At 43.1% G+C, this 17,500-nt stretch overlaps 2 protein-coding genes across 2 annotated transcripts in view; one reads left to right on the top strand and one right to left on the bottom strand.

The window, feature by feature from the left end:
* Nucleotides 1-17,500, top strand: part of grm8b (glutamate receptor, metabotropic 8b) — a 589,884-nt gene that overhangs the window by 306,496 nt on the left and 265,888 nt on the right. The window lies entirely within an intron of this gene.
* LOC146986482 (uncharacterized) overlaps nt 1-17,500 on the bottom strand; it is a gene marked incomplete at its 5' end in the record, with an annotated part of 532,005 nt that overhangs the window by 439,129 nt on the left and 75,376 nt on the right. Inside the window, one exon of the mRNA XM_085780485.1 lies at nt 7,933-8,109. Within this exon, the coding sequence (XP_085636611.1) occupies nt 7,933-8,109 (177 nt within the window). The remainder of the gene's footprint in view (nt 1-7,932; nt 8,110-17,500) is intronic.

Below are 17,500 nucleotides of genomic sequence, written 5' to 3'. Positions count from 1 at the left end.
AACCATGAAAAAAACATCCTTTTATTGTAATTTGCGAAAATAAACACTTTCATTTTGAAATGTAACTGAGCCTGACACCTAAATAATATTTATCTTTTCATGTTGTTGTTGTTGTTTTAGCTGCTCTGCAATGATATTCTGATGTGTTATGACTACATGTTGAGTCTTGAAAGAGCAAATATTGAAAAAAAAAAATGAAAAAAACGTACAGGAAATGATGTACATATGTGTGTTAAGTTATAAAATAAAGGCTAGGGTTTCTTTTGTAAATCATACTTATCAATAATACTAAATAGTTTAATTAAATGGCATCTTTCTGTTTAATGAGACTGAGGGCGAAAAGAAGAAATTCGTTATAAAACATGTATTTTGGTCTTTTGCTGTGTTTTGTTGTGCACGACAAGTGGATGTGGCAGTAGCTACTAACAGTAACACAGTAGAAATACTTAATGTATTTACAGCACAACAATAAAGGTAGTTTCTGTAGACAGTATCAGAGTAAAAGTACTTCTTACAAGGTATCACAGTGAATACTATAATATAGTTTCTAGTTTCTATAATTACAGTATCACAGTAAAAGTATTTAGTTAGGAGTTAGTGGAGTAAAAGTACTTCCTGTACTTGAGTGACAGGTGAAGCTCATTGTTCCTGTTTGACTCAACACCTTTACCTGTGACTGGATCACTGATGATTGACACATTGAAGCTGCTGCAGCGTTTTCTGAGTCTGTGATGTCATAGATGATGTCATACGTGATGATGTCACATCCTGACAGGTTCACCTGCTGCACTTTACACTTTATTTCACTCCCACAGTCTCATCAGCTGTGGAAACAGCTACAGATCAGACTCACTGCAGAGTCTCCAGTCGAAAGTCTGGACTCTTCACAAGATCACGAAGCTGCTGCAGAGATGAAGAGCTCAGGTTGTTGTCTCCTCCTTCCAGCTGCAGTTCTCTCAGGTGGGAGGGGTTGGACTTCAGAGCTGAGACCAGAGAAGAACAGCTGATGTCTGACAACCTGCAGTTCCACAATCTGAATAAAGAATAAAAGAAGAAGATGAAATGAAGATCACACACACACACACACACACACACACACACACACACACACACACACACAGCTGCAGTGATCAGATCATTGATTATTGATCAGACTGAGTGAAATGAGCTGAAAGTGAAGAGTCATTGTCAGTGTGAGAGAAGAACAAGTGGAAACATGAGACAACAACTATTTCAAACGTCCTTCATTCATGACATCAAAGTCAATGATTCAAGTTCTGAGTGAAGATCAATCAGGTTCAGTTGTGGATCAAAGATCTAAGATCTACAACAGTAACAGTCAGTGAACTGACCTCAGAGTCTCCAGTCTACAGTCTGGACTCTCCAGAAAACCACTCAGATGCTTCACTCCTGAATCATAAAGGTTGTTTCCGTTCAGGTCCAGTTCTCTCAGGTGGGAGGGGTTGGACTTCAGAGCTGAGACCAGAGAAGAACAGTTGATCTCTGACAACCTGCAGCTCCTCAATCTGAATAAAGAATAAAAGCAGTGAGTTGAGGACAAAGCTCCTTGTCGACAGCGTTCAGTGTCTCATCATCTGTTCAGAGCTGAAGAAGCTTCAGAAAGAACAAGTTTAGAAAATCAAAGTCCAACAGCTGAAGCAACAGGAAGCAGGTTAAACAGTCACATGGAGAGAAAACAGCTCATTAATATTCATGAGAAGCTGCTGCTGCTTCAACACAGACGCAGTGACTCCGCCTCTTCACCTGTCAGCTCCACCTGTGGCTCCATCCAGACAAACTCATGTTGTGCAGCCACATTGATCAGAGATTTACTGACCATGCTCAAGACAACACACATGTGAGGCTGAACTCTGTTACCATGACAACTAACGTGTAGAAACACATGTTGAATGAAGCTCAGAGACAGAAAAAACTAAAACACACCAACTTATTATGGGATGTTGGCTTTGAATGTGTCACTATAAACACCACAGAGCCTCAGGAAAGAGGTGGAGCCAGCACCTATTGACAGGGTTGCCAACTCTCACGCATCTGGCGTGTGTCACACGCTTTTAGGTCCTGTCTCACGCTCTCACGCCACTCAAACAATTCTCACGCCAAAATCAAGCGATTTGGAAAAAAAAAAAAAAAAATTAAAGCAAGCTTTGGCACTCATCAATAGGCTCTCTGATTGGTGTGCGGATACTTATCCGCGTGTTGATTGGACGGCTGCTCAGGCCTGTGATCACAGCACAGTAGGACGGGGAGTTGTCGATCCGCGACCCCCCCCCCTCCCCCAACCAGCGGCACGGTGCTGAAGCCTGGACCCGACTTGGTCCGAATCCGATGGCCAAAACAAGGAGGGAGAGAGCGAATCCCGAGACACAACCTGACCTGACCGAGTTATGTTTTCAGACTGAACGCGGCTGGAACTGACGCCTGCGGTCGGGCTGGTTGGGCCAGTCCGTTGAAAACTATAAAATCAAGATGTAGACTGGGTAGCACAAAAGTACAGTCCAGAGAGCAGAGGAGAGAGAGACAGCGCAGCAACAGACCTGTGTGTGTACGTCTGTGTGTGTGTGTGTGTGTGTGTACGTCTGTGTGTACGTGTGTGCGCAACGCATGCATGTGGGCCAGACCTGCAAACTCCGAATGGGTATGTAGAATGTTTATTACAGAAGAGAAACACACATTTCAGGACCTGACTTGTATCATCAGGCTGTAGTAGAAGACTGAAAATCACAGGACATGTCTGTTCTGTCCTTTCATATACAGTGGAAACCGCTTATAGTGGTCACGGATATAGTAATCAACCGCTTATATAGATCAAAAGGCTTGGGAAGGAATCATTTCTATACAAATGCTGTTTAAATAATTCGTTTATAGTGATCTAGAAATCCGTTTATAGTGCTCATTTTTGGTCATTTTATGGATGAAAACATGCGCAAAACAATTTAAAAACTACGTGTAGCCTATTTATTATTTATTTTCGGCGGTGTCCCTTTAATGTGCACTGCTGCAGCAGCCTGCACATGTCGCTGCGCTGTGTTGTTGTGCTGTGTGTTGTTGTGCTGCGCGTCAGCTGGCTGGCTGAGACACATGACTGTGGGTGCAGCGCGGCTGTTTGTGTTGTCTGTTAAAACATGGATGAATGAAACCTATCAACTTTATATCGACCGCGGACGTCAGGAATAGGCTAGATTTTGGGCTTTTGGCTCGTTCCTCATCTCCGCATAGCGCTCGTTGTCCGTTATTGGCGGAGGGAGAGAGAGCGAGCGAGCGAGAGAGAGAGAGAGAGAGAGAGAGAGAGAGAGAGAGAGAGAGAGAGAGAGAGAGAGAGAGGAGCGCGCACTGCATGACAGCAGCGCTCCTCTCCGTTGCCTGTTCATTCACGAAAACCATCCTGAAACACTCTCAGTCAAACAAGGTGGGGAATGAGAAACTGCGGCGCTACTGTAGCCTAGCGTAGTTCGCTAATTTTAAAAACACACCGGCAGCGCCCGCGGATCTGTACTGAGACGTGTCACGCGAGTTACTGTAAATGATGCTGTGCGGAAAACCAGCTGTGGTCTGTGATCGAGGTGCAGACCGGTGAGTTTGGAGCTGACGAAATGATCGCGCTGCTGACAGCCGTTTCATTACATTTTTCTCATTGAAAAACTATACAAATGGCATAATAAAAAATAAAAATAAAAATTCGGTTTTAGTAATCAACCGCTTATAGTGATCAAATTGACTCTGGACAAACGTGATCACTATAAGCGGATTCCACTGTATTAATAGGCTCAATAGGCTGGTCCAGGCCAAAAGCCAGAGCTCCCCACTACTCCAGCCATACAATGATAGGAACCACAGATCTGCTTTTTTCCCTCTTATCTGAAGCAAATGTTGTGTTTTCCCTTTATTTTCTTCTCAGAGTACACCAGAATGCTTCAAATACATGTTAAAATCACATTTTTTTCTGAGGGGGTGCCCCCAGACCCCCCTAGAGGGATATATTTTGTCACCTATTACACCTCCTACTCAGTTTGCAGGTATAGTGTGCGTGTGTGTGTGTGTGTGTGTGTGTGTGTGTGTGTGTGTGTGTGTGTGTGTGTGTGTGTGTGTGTGTGTGTGTGTGTGTGAGAGAGAGAGAGAGAGAGAGAGAGAGAGAGAGAGAGAGAGAGAGAGAGAGAGAGAGAGAAAAACTACAATAAACATTACTATTATTATTATTATTATTATTATTAATACAACAGAATCTCACTCCAGCCCAGAATCTCACTCCAGCCCAGGACCAAAAGTTGGCAACCCTGCTATTGATTAGAGATCAGTTATTGTCTGATACATCACATGTGTTTCTGTAGTGGAGGTGAAACATGAAGAGAAACAGAGACTGGACTAAAAACCAGTGAGGTGCAGTCAGGGCTTTGATTTATTCACTTCATCTAAAGTTGGATTCTTTTGGACTTTCAGATAACTTTACTACAAGTTCAATGTGTCAGAATGTGGTGATTTTCATGGTCTAATAAAAGCCAGTAAACAGAGCTAGCTTCTGTCCAGGCAGCAGCTGCACAAACCACTCAGCCATGTGTAGTATTACAGAGCAAAGGCCCAGAGCTGCTCTGCCTCTTCTGTCAGTACGGTGTGTATGTGGCTGTTTGCACATGTGCAGTAAGTTCCCACAGAGAGTTCACATGGAGGTGAAGAGGCACAACGCTACGCTGCCTCTTAACTTAACTGCACCATGTCTGAGCTGCACTTCTGTTCACGTTGCCTTGGTGAATGGTCAACACACAGACGTGTCCCCTGGCTTTTTAGCCTCCAGCAGTTTAGCAGCTAATTCAACTGCAGTGATGCTCCACTGGAGAGGTGAACACCTTAATGAGCTTTCATCTGAAGAACAACAGCAGCTTTTATCTGACGGGAGACCAACGCCTGAGCTACGGTGGCTAACAGTTAGCAAGTTTTAACCTACTCTCTCTCTGACTCTCTTAGATACACACACACACACACACACAGCCCAGGTTGTGTGTCTTCTCTGTTGTAAACCTTGTAATAACAGCTTGTTGTGTACAGTTAACATCCTTGTTGCTCAGGTCACTGAAGTCAAGCCAGCCCACACTTTGTTTTAAGGTGCGCGCATATACGGCACATTACGGCAAGAGCGAGAAAGTGCCCGTAAAATGAAAGCAACGCCCCCGAAACGTCTGATGTTGCATTTCAAAATAAGAGCCGGCCTTTCAAAATAAAAGCCTTTAACACTGCATTTGTGTACATTTACAGTATTATTTTAAGAAAAACTGCTAGTTATTACTGTACCATTCCAATTCAGACTGATTGTACTCGACCTGAAGATGATACCCAGAAAAAATCAGACCAACCTGATGTGGAATTTCAGAATAAAAGCCCTCTGAACTTGCATATTTTTGTGTACATTTACAGTATCATTTGTTAAAAACTGCAAGTTATTACTGTACCATTCCACTTCAGACTGATAGTACTCGACCTGAAGATGACATCCAGAAAAAATCAGACCAATCTGATGTGGAATTTCAGAATAAAAGCCCTCTGAACTTTGATATTTTTAAGTATTTGTGTACATTTACAGTATCATTTGTTAAAAACTGCTAGTTATTACTGTACCATTCCACTTCAGACTGATAGTACTCGACCTCAGGATGACACCCAGAAAAAATCAGACCAATCTGATCTAGAATTTCAGAATAAAAGCCCCTAACTTTGATATTTTGAAGTATTTGTGTACATTTACAGTATCATTAAAAGAAAACTGCTAGTTATTACTGTACCATTCCACTTCAGACTGAAAGTACTCGACCTGAAGATGACATCCAGAAAAAATCAGACCAATCTGATGTGGAATTTCAGAATAAAAGCCCCTAACTTTAATATTTTGAAGTATTTTGTGTATATTTACAGTATATTTTTTTTAAAAACTGCTAGTTATTACTGTACCATTCCACTTCAGACTGATAGTACTCGACCTGAGGATGACACCCAGAAAAAATCAGAGCAATCTGATGTGGAATTTCAGAATAAAAGCCCTCTAAACTTTAATATTTTGAAATATTTTGTGTACATTTACCGTATAAATTCTTAAAAACTGCTAGTTATTACTGTACCATTCCACTTCAGACTGATAGTACTCGACCTGAAGATGATACCCAGAAAAAATCAGACCAATCTGATGTGGAATTTCAGAATAAAAGCCCTCTGAACTTTGATATTTTGGTGTACATTTACAGTATAATTAAAAAAAAAAAAAATGCTAGTTATTACTGTACCATTCCACTTCAGACTGATAGTACTCGACCTGAGGATGACACCCAGAAAAAATCAGAGCAATCTGATGTGGAATTTCAGAATAAAAGCCCTCTGAACTTGCATATTTTTAAGTATTTTGTGTACATTTACAGTATCTTTTTTTTTTAAACTGCTAGTTATTACTGTACCATTCCACTTCAGACTGATAGTACACGACCTGAAGATGATACCCAGAAAAAATCAGACCAATCTGATGTTGAATTTCAGAATAAAAGCCCTCTGAACTTTGATATTTTGGTGTACATTTACAGTATCATTTAAAAAAAAACAAAAAAAAAACTGCTAGTTATTACTGTACCATTCAACTTCAGATTGATAGTACTCGACCTCAGGATGACACCCAGAAAAAAATCAGGGCGATCTGATGTGGAATTTAAATGATACTGTAAATGTACACAAATCACTTAAAAATATTAAAGTTCAGAGGGCTTTTATTCTGAAATTCCACATCAGATTGGTCTGATTTTTTCTGGGTGTCATCTTCAGGTCGAGTACTATCAGTCTGAAGTTGAATGGTACAGTAATAACTAGCAGTTTACAAAAAAAATGATACTGTAAATGTACACAAAATACTTAAAAATATGCAAGTTCAGAGGGCTTTTATTCTGAAATCCCACATCAGATTGGTCAGATTTTTTCTAGGTGTCATCTTCAGGTCGAGTACTATCAGTCTGAAGTGGAATGGTACAGTAATAACTAGCAGTTTTTAAAAATGTATACTGTAAATGTACACAAAATATTTTAAAATATTAAAGTTTAGAGGGCTTTTATTCTGAAATTCCACATCAGATTGGTCTGATTTTTTCTGGGTATCATCTTCAGGTCGTGTACTATCAGTCTGAAGTGGAATGGTACAGTAATAACTAGCAGTTTTCTTTTAATGATACTGTAAATGTACACAAATACTTCAAAATATCAAAGTTCAGAGGGCTTTTATTCTGAAATTCCACATCAGATTGGTCAGATTTTTTCTGGATGTCATCTTCAGGTCGAGTACTATCAGTCTGAAGTGGAATGGTACAGTAATAACTAGCAGGTTTTTTTAATTAATGCAGTGTTCAAGGCTTTTATTTTGAAAGGCCGGCTTTTATTTTGAAATGCCACATCAGACGTTTCGGGGTCATTGCTTTTTTCATTTTACGGGCACTTTCTCGCTCTTGCCGTAATGTGCCGTATATGCGCGCACCTTAAAACAACGTGTGGGCTGGCTTGACTTCAGTCTCAGGTGTGAGTGTGGATTGTGTTAAAGGTTTGTTGTGTGATGTGAGCGGTGCTCCAACATGTGATCCTGTTATTGATCTGAGTTGTGTGTTAATAACAGCTGATGTCAGGACGGCATGGATTGTGGGGAAAAGGTGTTGCACATGTTTAAGACTTGGATCTGTGTGAACCATTGTGCATGAATGTGTTTGTTGTGAGGTTGTTGTGTGATGAGCTGTCTGAGGTGCCGACCCCCCACAGCCCTGGTCTTGGTCTGTGAGCGCCTGCCTACCCTGTCCTACAGCCTCAGTGTGGATCAGTAGAATATCAGCCTCATGTCTGCAGCTCAGTATCAACACAACTTTCACATCACATTCATCTGAGCACAGAAATAAAACAGAGTCTGACCTCAGAGTCTCCAGTCTACAGTCTGGACTCTCCAGAAAACCACTCAGACCCTTCACTCCTGAATCCTGCAGGTTGTTGTTGTCACTCAGGTCCAGGTGTCTCAGGTGGGAGGGGTTGGACTTCAGAGCTGAGCCCAGAGAAGAACAGCTGATCTCTGACAAACTGCAGCGCTCCAATCTGGATAAAGAATAAAAGAAGAAGATGAAATGATTGATGATTGATCAGATGTGTCCTGATCAATGATCAGTGTGTAAATGAGTAGAGGGACTTTGTCCTTGTGTTGTTGTGGATCATCATCATGTGGCCTTCTACACACATCATCCACATGTCAGCACAGATTCATCAGCTGCTGCTGACCTCAGATCAGTCTGTCAATATACAATCAATATCTGATCAATACCTGTTGGACTAAACACTGACTACAACTCTCTGATTCAGGACTGAACTGGATCAAAGACACACACACTCAATCAATCAATTTGTTTATTTCGGGCATGTCAATTTAAATCATCATCATCACACTTCATCTTAGTTCGAGTAATACAATACACATGGCCGAAAGGGAAAGCGGGAGAAGCAAAAGCTTATCTAGTCCCGCCCCCAAGTAAGTTTTAAGTATATATTTTTTGGCGTTTTTGCCTTCATTTGATAGACAGTGATATAGACAGGAAAGGGGGAGGCAGAGAGAGGGGGAATGACATGCAGGAAGGAAAGGTCTGCCCGACGCGGGTTTCGAACCGGGGACACCTGCGTTGAGGACTGTAGCCTCTACATGGGGCGGCCGCCTTAACCACTGCGCCACGCACCGCCCCAACGTCTTTCATATTTTTCCTGTCATAACTAAAATCACAGGAGGAGGGAAACGCTTTGCAACAATCTGTATCCACTGACAGGTTGATAGAAATCAGTACAGAACAGCAGGTAAATAAACAACCAGTTGTAAATCAGTTTTTTGTAACATACACTCCTATAGAAGTGAAAAGAAAATACTGTTGCTACTGTGTGTTAGGGAGGAAAATGACACAAGCAAAGGTCTGTAAGCCAATCACCATCACAGTCCTGCTCAGTCACAGTTTTTGTTTTTCGATTCTGGTTGACTGGTTGTTATTGTTTGTTGTAGTGCGCGACATAGAGCTGCCTATACGAGCAGAGTTTTTTTTTTTTTGCGCTACATTCACAACTTTCTTTTCATCAACGACCTGTGGAACACTTGCGTGCCGATCCGTGGAGAGCGATCAAGGATCAACACTGATCTGTTTCCAGTGCTCGTGCCCAAAAGGCAAAGGTGGAAGCTATACACAACCTAGAAAGTCAAAGTGTGGTTTTGATGGGCTTGTGTGTTGTTTTTGTTGTCCTTTTGTTTTGTTTTGTTTTTTCTCTGTCTTATGAATATGTCTGCTATGTACTGTTGATAATAATAATAATAATTATTAATCTAATGTTACCCCCGGGAAAAGGGTGGGGTCAAGGGGAATGGATAAATGGAATTGTAATGAAATAAAACAAAATAAAAAATTGATTAAAAAAAACAAAAAAAAACACTGATCTGTTGCACCACTACTCCCTCCCTCATGATCATCCACATCCTCAACTAGAATAACATGAATAACCAAGTTTATCAAGGCCGTGCATCAGCAACAGAAGACAATTTAAATCAATTAGGGTGACGGATTAGTTTCATTCAAGCAGTTAGCAAGTTGTAACCTACTGACACTTTTACACACACACACACACACACACACACACACACACACACACACACACACACACACACACACACACACACACACACACACACACACACACACACACACACACACACACACAGCAGCTTCTCCGGCCTCAGATCTACATCACATCTGCTGCTTCAGCTACAGTGGCTGATCCAGCTGTTCTGTTAGCAGCTTCATCTGAGAGCAGCTCATCATCATCATCATCATCATCATCATCATCATCATCATCATCATCATCATCATCATCATCATCATCATCATCATCACCACCACACTGACCTCTGAGTGACCTCTGACCCTTCACCTTCTACCAGCTGCAGTAACATGGAGTCACAATCAGTCGCTGCTTCAAACTGAACTTCACACATTTGAACTGAACACAGACAAAAGTCCAACAGGTCCAGTCAGTGAACTCACCTCAGAGTCTCCAGTCGACAGTTTGGACTCTCCAGTCCAGCACACAGATACTTCACTGATGAATCACTCAGGTTGTTTCCACTCAGGTCCAGTTCTGTCAGGTGGGAGGGGTTGGACTTCAGAGCTGAGGCCACGACTTCACAGTGACTCTCTGAGAGTCCACAATGAACAAATCTGTGAAGAGAGAAAATATCAAATGTGTCAGGTGGAGGCGGAGCTACGAACTAAGAGATGTCCTGACCCAGCACATCGACATGCTGCTGTAGATGAATAATTGTACAGTAGATACTGTATGCACTTTTGTAGTTGTAATCTGATTCTTGTTTATATTTTAATTTTTTACTAGAAGTGCTAAACTGAGAAACTGAGAAAAACTGTAATAGAGTACTCAGGCAGGATACTCGGGCCACACTGGGCTCCAAACGCTCTGAGGGATCAAAGACGGGGTGAAGGCAGAGGACAGGAGAGGAGAGGAGACTCACTTTGGTTTATGTGATGTAATTTAACAACTTAATGAAAATTGTTCTACAAAAGCATCTATTTGTGTAACCATGGTAACAACTTGGTGTCACCAGTGTGAACAGTGGGAGGAGACTTCAGCAGGTTCTGTGCTGTGTTCTTCTGTTCAATACAAACTTTGTTTACATTAAATATGGTTTAGATTTTAGATCAAATCATCTTTTCTTTGTAGCTGAGGAGGAATAATGTAAATATCAAGACACATGATTATTATGAGGACTGGTGTATGGGAATACAGTGATGGTCTTGGAAATGGTCTCACATTGGTTTACTTTCGGACTTGGACTTGGTCTGGACCCCCTCAAAGTCTTAGTCGTGACTTGGTTTTGGTCTTGACTTGGTCTCGGGTTAGGTGGTCTTGACTACAACACTAGCAGTCGTACTAAGACCTGGAAACATCTGGATAAACTGAGGTGTAAGACTTGAATAAAACCAAGGAGTCAACATAAAAAAAGAAAATAACTTGTTCTTGACTAAACAGCAACGATCACAACGAGCTGGAGATCAACATGTTGGAGCTCACAGCTTTTACTACACCTCCAAAAAACACAACTGACCTGTAATGGAGTCAAACTAAGAATAATGAGAATAAATATAACTCTGTTTATGTGAACTATAAACTACTGATCAATAATCATATTGATCATGTCTGGACTCACCGAGCCTTCCTGCAGTTCCTCACAGCTGGGATCAGTCTCCGTCGTCCCTGAGTTGATGTGTTGTACTTGCTCAGGTCCAACTCATCCAGAACCTGCTCTGACATCTGCAGCATGTAGGCCAGAGCTGAACACTGGATATCAGAGAGTTTCTTCTCTGAACTGTTCTTTGACTTGAGGAACTGTTGGATCTGCTGATGAACTGACTGGTCCTTCATCTCCGTCAGACAGTGGAAGATGTTGATGCTTCTGTCAGGAGAGATTTCAGGAGTCTTCATCTCCTTCAGGTTGTTGATGGTTCTCTGGATGGTTTCTGGACTGTTGTCTGTCTGACCCAGCAGACCTCCTAACAGCCTCTGGTTGGACTCCAGAGAGAGGCCATGAAGGAAGCGAACAAACAGGTCCAGGTGACCATTTCTACTGCGGAGGGATTTCTTCAAGACTCTCTGCAGGAAGTCATCCAGGGTTAGAGGACTGTTACCGATCTGTGGATGACTGTTATAGATCGGGGGATGACTGTTACCGATTAATTGATGACCATAATTGCTCAATGGATGGCTGTTTGCATTGATTCCATCAGAGGAAGGCATTGTGCTCTTCTCTCTCTCTTCATAGTCTTCTCCCAGGAACTTCTTGAGGACCTGTGTGTTCCTGTTGGTGAAACAGTGGAACATGTGTACTGCAGCCAGAAACTCCTGAACACTCAGATGAACAAAGCAGTAGACTGTTTTCTGGAAGATCACACTCTCTCTTTTGAAGATCTCAGTACAGAGTCCTGAGTTCACCAAGGCCTCTGTGACATCCAGGCCACACTGCTCCAGGTCTTCTTGGTAGAACATGATGTTTCCTTTCTTGAGCTGTTCAAACGCCAGCCTCCCCAGCTTCAGAAGAACTTCTCTGTCAGCCTCCATCTGCTCCTGTAGACTCGTCTCATGTCCCTCACCGTACTTGTTCTTCTTCCTCTTTGTCTGGACCAGCAGGAAGTGTGAGAACAGGTCAGTCGTGGTCTTGGGCAGCTCTCCTCTCTGGTCTGTGGTCAACATGTGCTCCAGAACTGTAGCACTGATCCAGCAGAAGACTGGGACTTGACACATGATGTGGAGGGTCCTGGACGTCTTGATGTGTGAGATGATTCTTCTGGACAGATCTTCATCACTGGACCTCCTCCTGAAGTAGTCCTCCATCTGGACGTCAGTGAAGCCTCGGACCTCTGTTACCCTGTCAACACATGTAGGAGGGATCTGATTGGCTGCTGCAGGTCTGGAGGTGATCCAGACCAGAGCCGAGGGAAGCAGATTCCCCTGGATGAGATTTGTCAGCAGCACGTTGACTGATGACGTCTGTGTGACATCAGTCACAACCTCCCTGTTGTTGAAGTCCAGTGGCAGTCGGCTTTCATCCAGGCCGTCAAAGATGAAGAGAAGTTTACAGACAGCCAGCTGCTCTGCTGTGACCTTCTGTAATGTTGGATGGAAAACATGGAGCAGCCTGAGAAGACTCAACCGCTGATCTCTGATCAGGTTCAGCTCCCTGAACGAAAGCAGAACCAGCAGACTGACATCTTGGTTCTCCAAGCCCTCGGCCCAGTCCAGAGTGAACTTCTGCACCGAGAAGGTTTTTCCAACGCCAGCGACGCCGTTGGTCAGAACCACTCTGATGGGTCTCTGTTGGACAGGTGAGACCATAGAGACGTCCTCTCTCTGTTGGACAGGTAAGTCTTTAAAGATGTCGTTGCACTTGATTGGCGTGTCATGGAGGGTCTTCTTCTTGGACGTTGTCTCCAGCTGTCTCACCTCATGTTGGGTATTAACCTCTTCACTCTGTCCCTCTGTGATGTAGAGCTCAGTGTAGATCCTGTTGAGGAGGGTTACACTTCCTGTTACACTTCCTATTCCCTCAGTTCCTTCAGTCACTCGTTCACATCTGCTCCTCAGACTGATCTTATGTTGATCTAAAACCTCCTGCAGACCACGATCTGCTGAGAGAGAAGAGACAGAGTCAGACTGAAGACAGAGAGTCTGACAATCTGATCAGATTATTTTCATCAGCTACAGAAAAACTACAGACAACAAAGAGAAGGTTTGAATCATCATCTTAAATGTCAGTGCTATGTGATGGAACAAAGACTCTGGAGAAAATGACCACATCAGTAGACAGATGTTCAGTCTCACTTTGTCCACAGCTGCTCTGATTGGCTGTCTGCAGTCCACCTCTGGTTCTGGGTCTTTTTCCACACTGGGGACAGGAGGGGGGTCCTGAAGAACCTGACTGGTCCCAGTCTGAGGTGAAGCACTGTCTGCAGAACCAGTGTCCACAGCTGGTGGAGACTGGATCCTTCAGGACGTCCTGACAGAGACCACAGCAGGACAGCTGCTGGTCCACAGAGACACCACTCCTCTTCCTCCTGTCAAGACATTTCTGGATCAACAACATGTCACAGCTCCACGTCTGAGCTCTGATTGGTTAACCACCTCAAGGGGGCGGGGCTTCAGCAACACTGATCACTCCTGTCTGGTTCCTGACTTTTCAAAATAAAAGTCTGTGTATCAGCTGCTTTAATCTCTACTGTGACTTCAGTTTAAAGGCTCAGACGTGTGGATCATTAAAGTGTTGGTGCAGCAACGTTCACACTGACTGAGGCTGATGACACAGGAACATGAGGACGCTGTGCTTCATCAGTCTGATGGACAGAGTGTGTGTGCATGTTTCTGTCTCTGAGGTTTGTTGTGAACCTTCAGAGTCTGATGGATCTGGTTCCTGGTTTCTCTCTGTTTCCTTCACATGAGTCTAATGACTGAATCATCTTCAGCTCAGTTTATACTAGAAACTGTCTCTTACCGGGACTCTGAAGGTCCAGGTCCAGGTCCAGGTCCAGGTCCTGAACTGAAGTCTGGAGGATGATGTTTTGACCAGTCACTCCTCATGGACAGACAGATGGATTCTGGAGACTCTGCTCTCAGTCTGTGGTTCTGATCTCTGCAAACACAAACATGTTTTTATTCACATCACATTGATCACTGATCAGTGGACACACACATAGACACAAACCAGAAAGTAATTTCCATTTTGGTAACATCACACACACGTGCTTGTAATGCTAACGTTGTGAAGACACTCATACCCCTTTCCCACTGGCCAAAAAAAAAAGTTGAAACCTGCTAACAATCGGCTTTTGGTGGCAGTGGGAAAAGCGCACCAACCCGAGTCGATGCACATCAAACCACTCGGCAAGCGATGCGGGTTAAAATTGCCTTTAATCGGCTCGGCTCTGATCGGCTTCATCGTTGTCATTTTGGTCAATGGGAGAGGAGCAAAATGCCGATTGTTGCTTCCCCACTAAAGCTAATTTTAGTGGGAAAGCATCAACTTTGTTGTCCACACAGAAACCAGGAGGATAAAAGCAGAATCATGAACTTCTTATAGAAATGCACTGAATGTATTCCCTAGCCCCTTACCCTAACCTTAACCATTCCTTTTAACCTAACTTAAAGCAGATATCATCGGCACGGCCGTTTCGGCTAATGCTGTGTTCAAGGCAGGCTTTTGAAACCGTAAGTTACAGCTTCAAGTCACAACTACGACTTGGTAGCGTTCCAGGTAACCCGTAGCTCGTGTTTTTACCGTCCTGTTGTCTGTGAAAGTTCCCTATAACGGCCACTCGTAACTTCCGACCCGTGAACTCGTACCAGATCGAACTGGTATGACTTCACAGGAAGGAAAAACACAAAGTACGAGTTTCCTTGAACGCACCATGAGTTAGCAGCCCCCGCCCTTGTCAGGCATCAATTGGTCCTCGTGCTACGTCACCACATTCACGCGCATCCCTTGGCTGCACACACAGCCCTTCATGCCGTTCTCTCCCCTCATTGGATAACACTTGTATCCCACAAGGAAAATTTTCTCCTCGGGTTACAGCAGAGCAGAGTGACGGAGAGACTCGTGTTTAGGCTGAAATACTTCATGTAAGTGATTGCTGATGGAAAATAGGACTATTTAGGACTTATATTAACAAAAACATTCCACTGATATCTGCTTTAAAGCAGTACTAAAGAACTTTCAGTTTTGGTTTAGTTTGGCGGCGCCTGTGGACCAAAGCGGTAGTGTTTTGCCTGAAGGAAGACTCCATTTCCCATGAACACTAGCGTGAAGCCCTGTAAATATCCTGCATCGAAATTAACAGAAGACATCAAAACTAAATTTCTGTTTCCAGTGGATCATTTCAAAGTGAAAACACAAACATAATCCATTGCTAAAGTGCCATTTTGCCTGTTCCCGCCTTGTTGTGACTCACAAAAATGAAAGTGAAAGTAAAGTGAGAGCTGGGTTCCTACCATGCTCCTCAAAGCTGCTTAGTGCCAGAGAAAGAGATACAGACTCCCTCAGGCCACGACAGAGGTGTCATTCAACTTGTTGTAAGTCGATGTATCATCACAAAAGTTATGAAAATATTTTATGAAGGTTGAAAAGTTACTTAGTGCTGGTTTAAACCTAATTATAACCTAAAGTCTTAACCCTCAAACAGCCCTTGAGAAAAGTGAGGACGGCCAAAATGTCCTCATTTCACAAAAAAGTCCTCACTCTGTTGGTTAAAAAATCTTGACGGTCCTCACAACGGAGTAAGTACAAGCACACACACACACACACACACACACACACACACACTCAGGTTCAGGTTTTTTTTTTATCAGGTCTCTTACTGTGACTCTGAAGGTAGAGGTCCAGAACTGAATTCTGGAGGATGATGTTTGGACCAGTCACTCTTCATGGACAGACAGATGGATCCTGGAGACTTTGATCTGACCTCCTGTTTTTCCACATTAACACTCATCTTCTGGACTTCAGTCAGTCTGAGAGGGAAACCAGTAACACACACACACATACACACAGAATAAAGACACACCCAAATCCACCGAGGACAAACTATAATCACTTCCTTGTCTGATCCAGTCGTTGACCTCCACCACTCATAGACTTTGACATTAGATCCATGTTCATCCAGTCACCGTGACCTTTGACCTTTGATGTTTGTTCTGAGTCTGAAGAAGTTGTGTGGAGGTGAATCTGAGACAATGTGCTGACGTATGTACGGACTACGTCTGACTCTTCTTCCCTCCACAGTCCACACAGACACACTGACTCTCACACTCTGACACAACAACAACAACAACAACAATAATGACAAAAATAATAATAATAATAAATAATAATATATGTAATAATATTGTTGTGTTGACACTCACTTGTCTCAGACTCCAGTTTCTCTCCTTCTGCTCCGTTCACTCTAACATGGCGTCTGAACATTTTTACTTTCACTTCCTCCTCAGCATTTACAGGAAATCACACAAGTTCATGGAGACAGAAGGAGGGGAAGTCTCTTTCTACAGTAGAGTGGCGCCACCTGCTGGGTAACTCCTGGTATTACACCTGTATGGACAGGTGAACTCTGACACCATGAATAAACAGTGAGCTGAGATCCAGCTGTGGTAGAAGAGCTGCTGAGAGATTTAAAGACACTCCACTACAAGTTACAGCTCAGTCTGTTCTCTGTCTTATTCATCACACATGTTGTCATCAACTAATTTGTGTCTCAGTGTTGTAACTTAACTCGCCCCGGTCTGGCAACACGACCATATATGGAAAACACAACCACAACTAAATGTAAGTCCACACAGAAACCAGGAGGATACAAGGAGAATCATGATGAACTCCTTTTAGAAATGCACTCATTGACATAATGTGTTCCCTAGCCCCTTACCCTAACCTTAACCATTACTCTGAACCTAATTTAACCCTAATTATAACCTAAAGTCTTAACCCTCAAACAGCCCTTGGGATAAGTGAGGACCGGCCAAAATGTCCTCACTTCCCCTAAATGTCCTCACTCTGTTGGTTAAAAATCTCGACGGTCCCCACAACGTAGTAAATACAAGAACACACAAACACACACACACACACACACACACACATCTCACAGGTGTTTTTCTGTGGGGAACAGAAGCTGATTGTGCTGAGTTCATCTCTGACTCTGGGATTAGAAAGAATAAATCATCATGTGTAACAAGTGGGCGTGTCACTGGTGGCCAATCACATTATCAGCATTATTTTCATCTCTCTCTGATTGGTTCAGGACGGCTACTTGCTACAGTGGACCTGATGTGTTCAGAGGAGGAGGAGGAGGAGGAGGAGGAGGAGGAGGAGGAGGAGGAGGAGTTTCTAATCTTGAGTAAAGCTTGACAGTGATTT

Source organism: Trachurus japonicus, chromosome 6, assembly GCF_045865225.1.
Source record: "Trachurus japonicus isolate A0001 chromosome 6, Traja_1.0".
NCBI lineage: Eukaryota > Metazoa > Chordata > Actinopteri > Carangiformes > Carangidae > Trachurus > Trachurus japonicus.
This window is presented reverse-complemented; position numbering and strand designations above follow the sequence as displayed.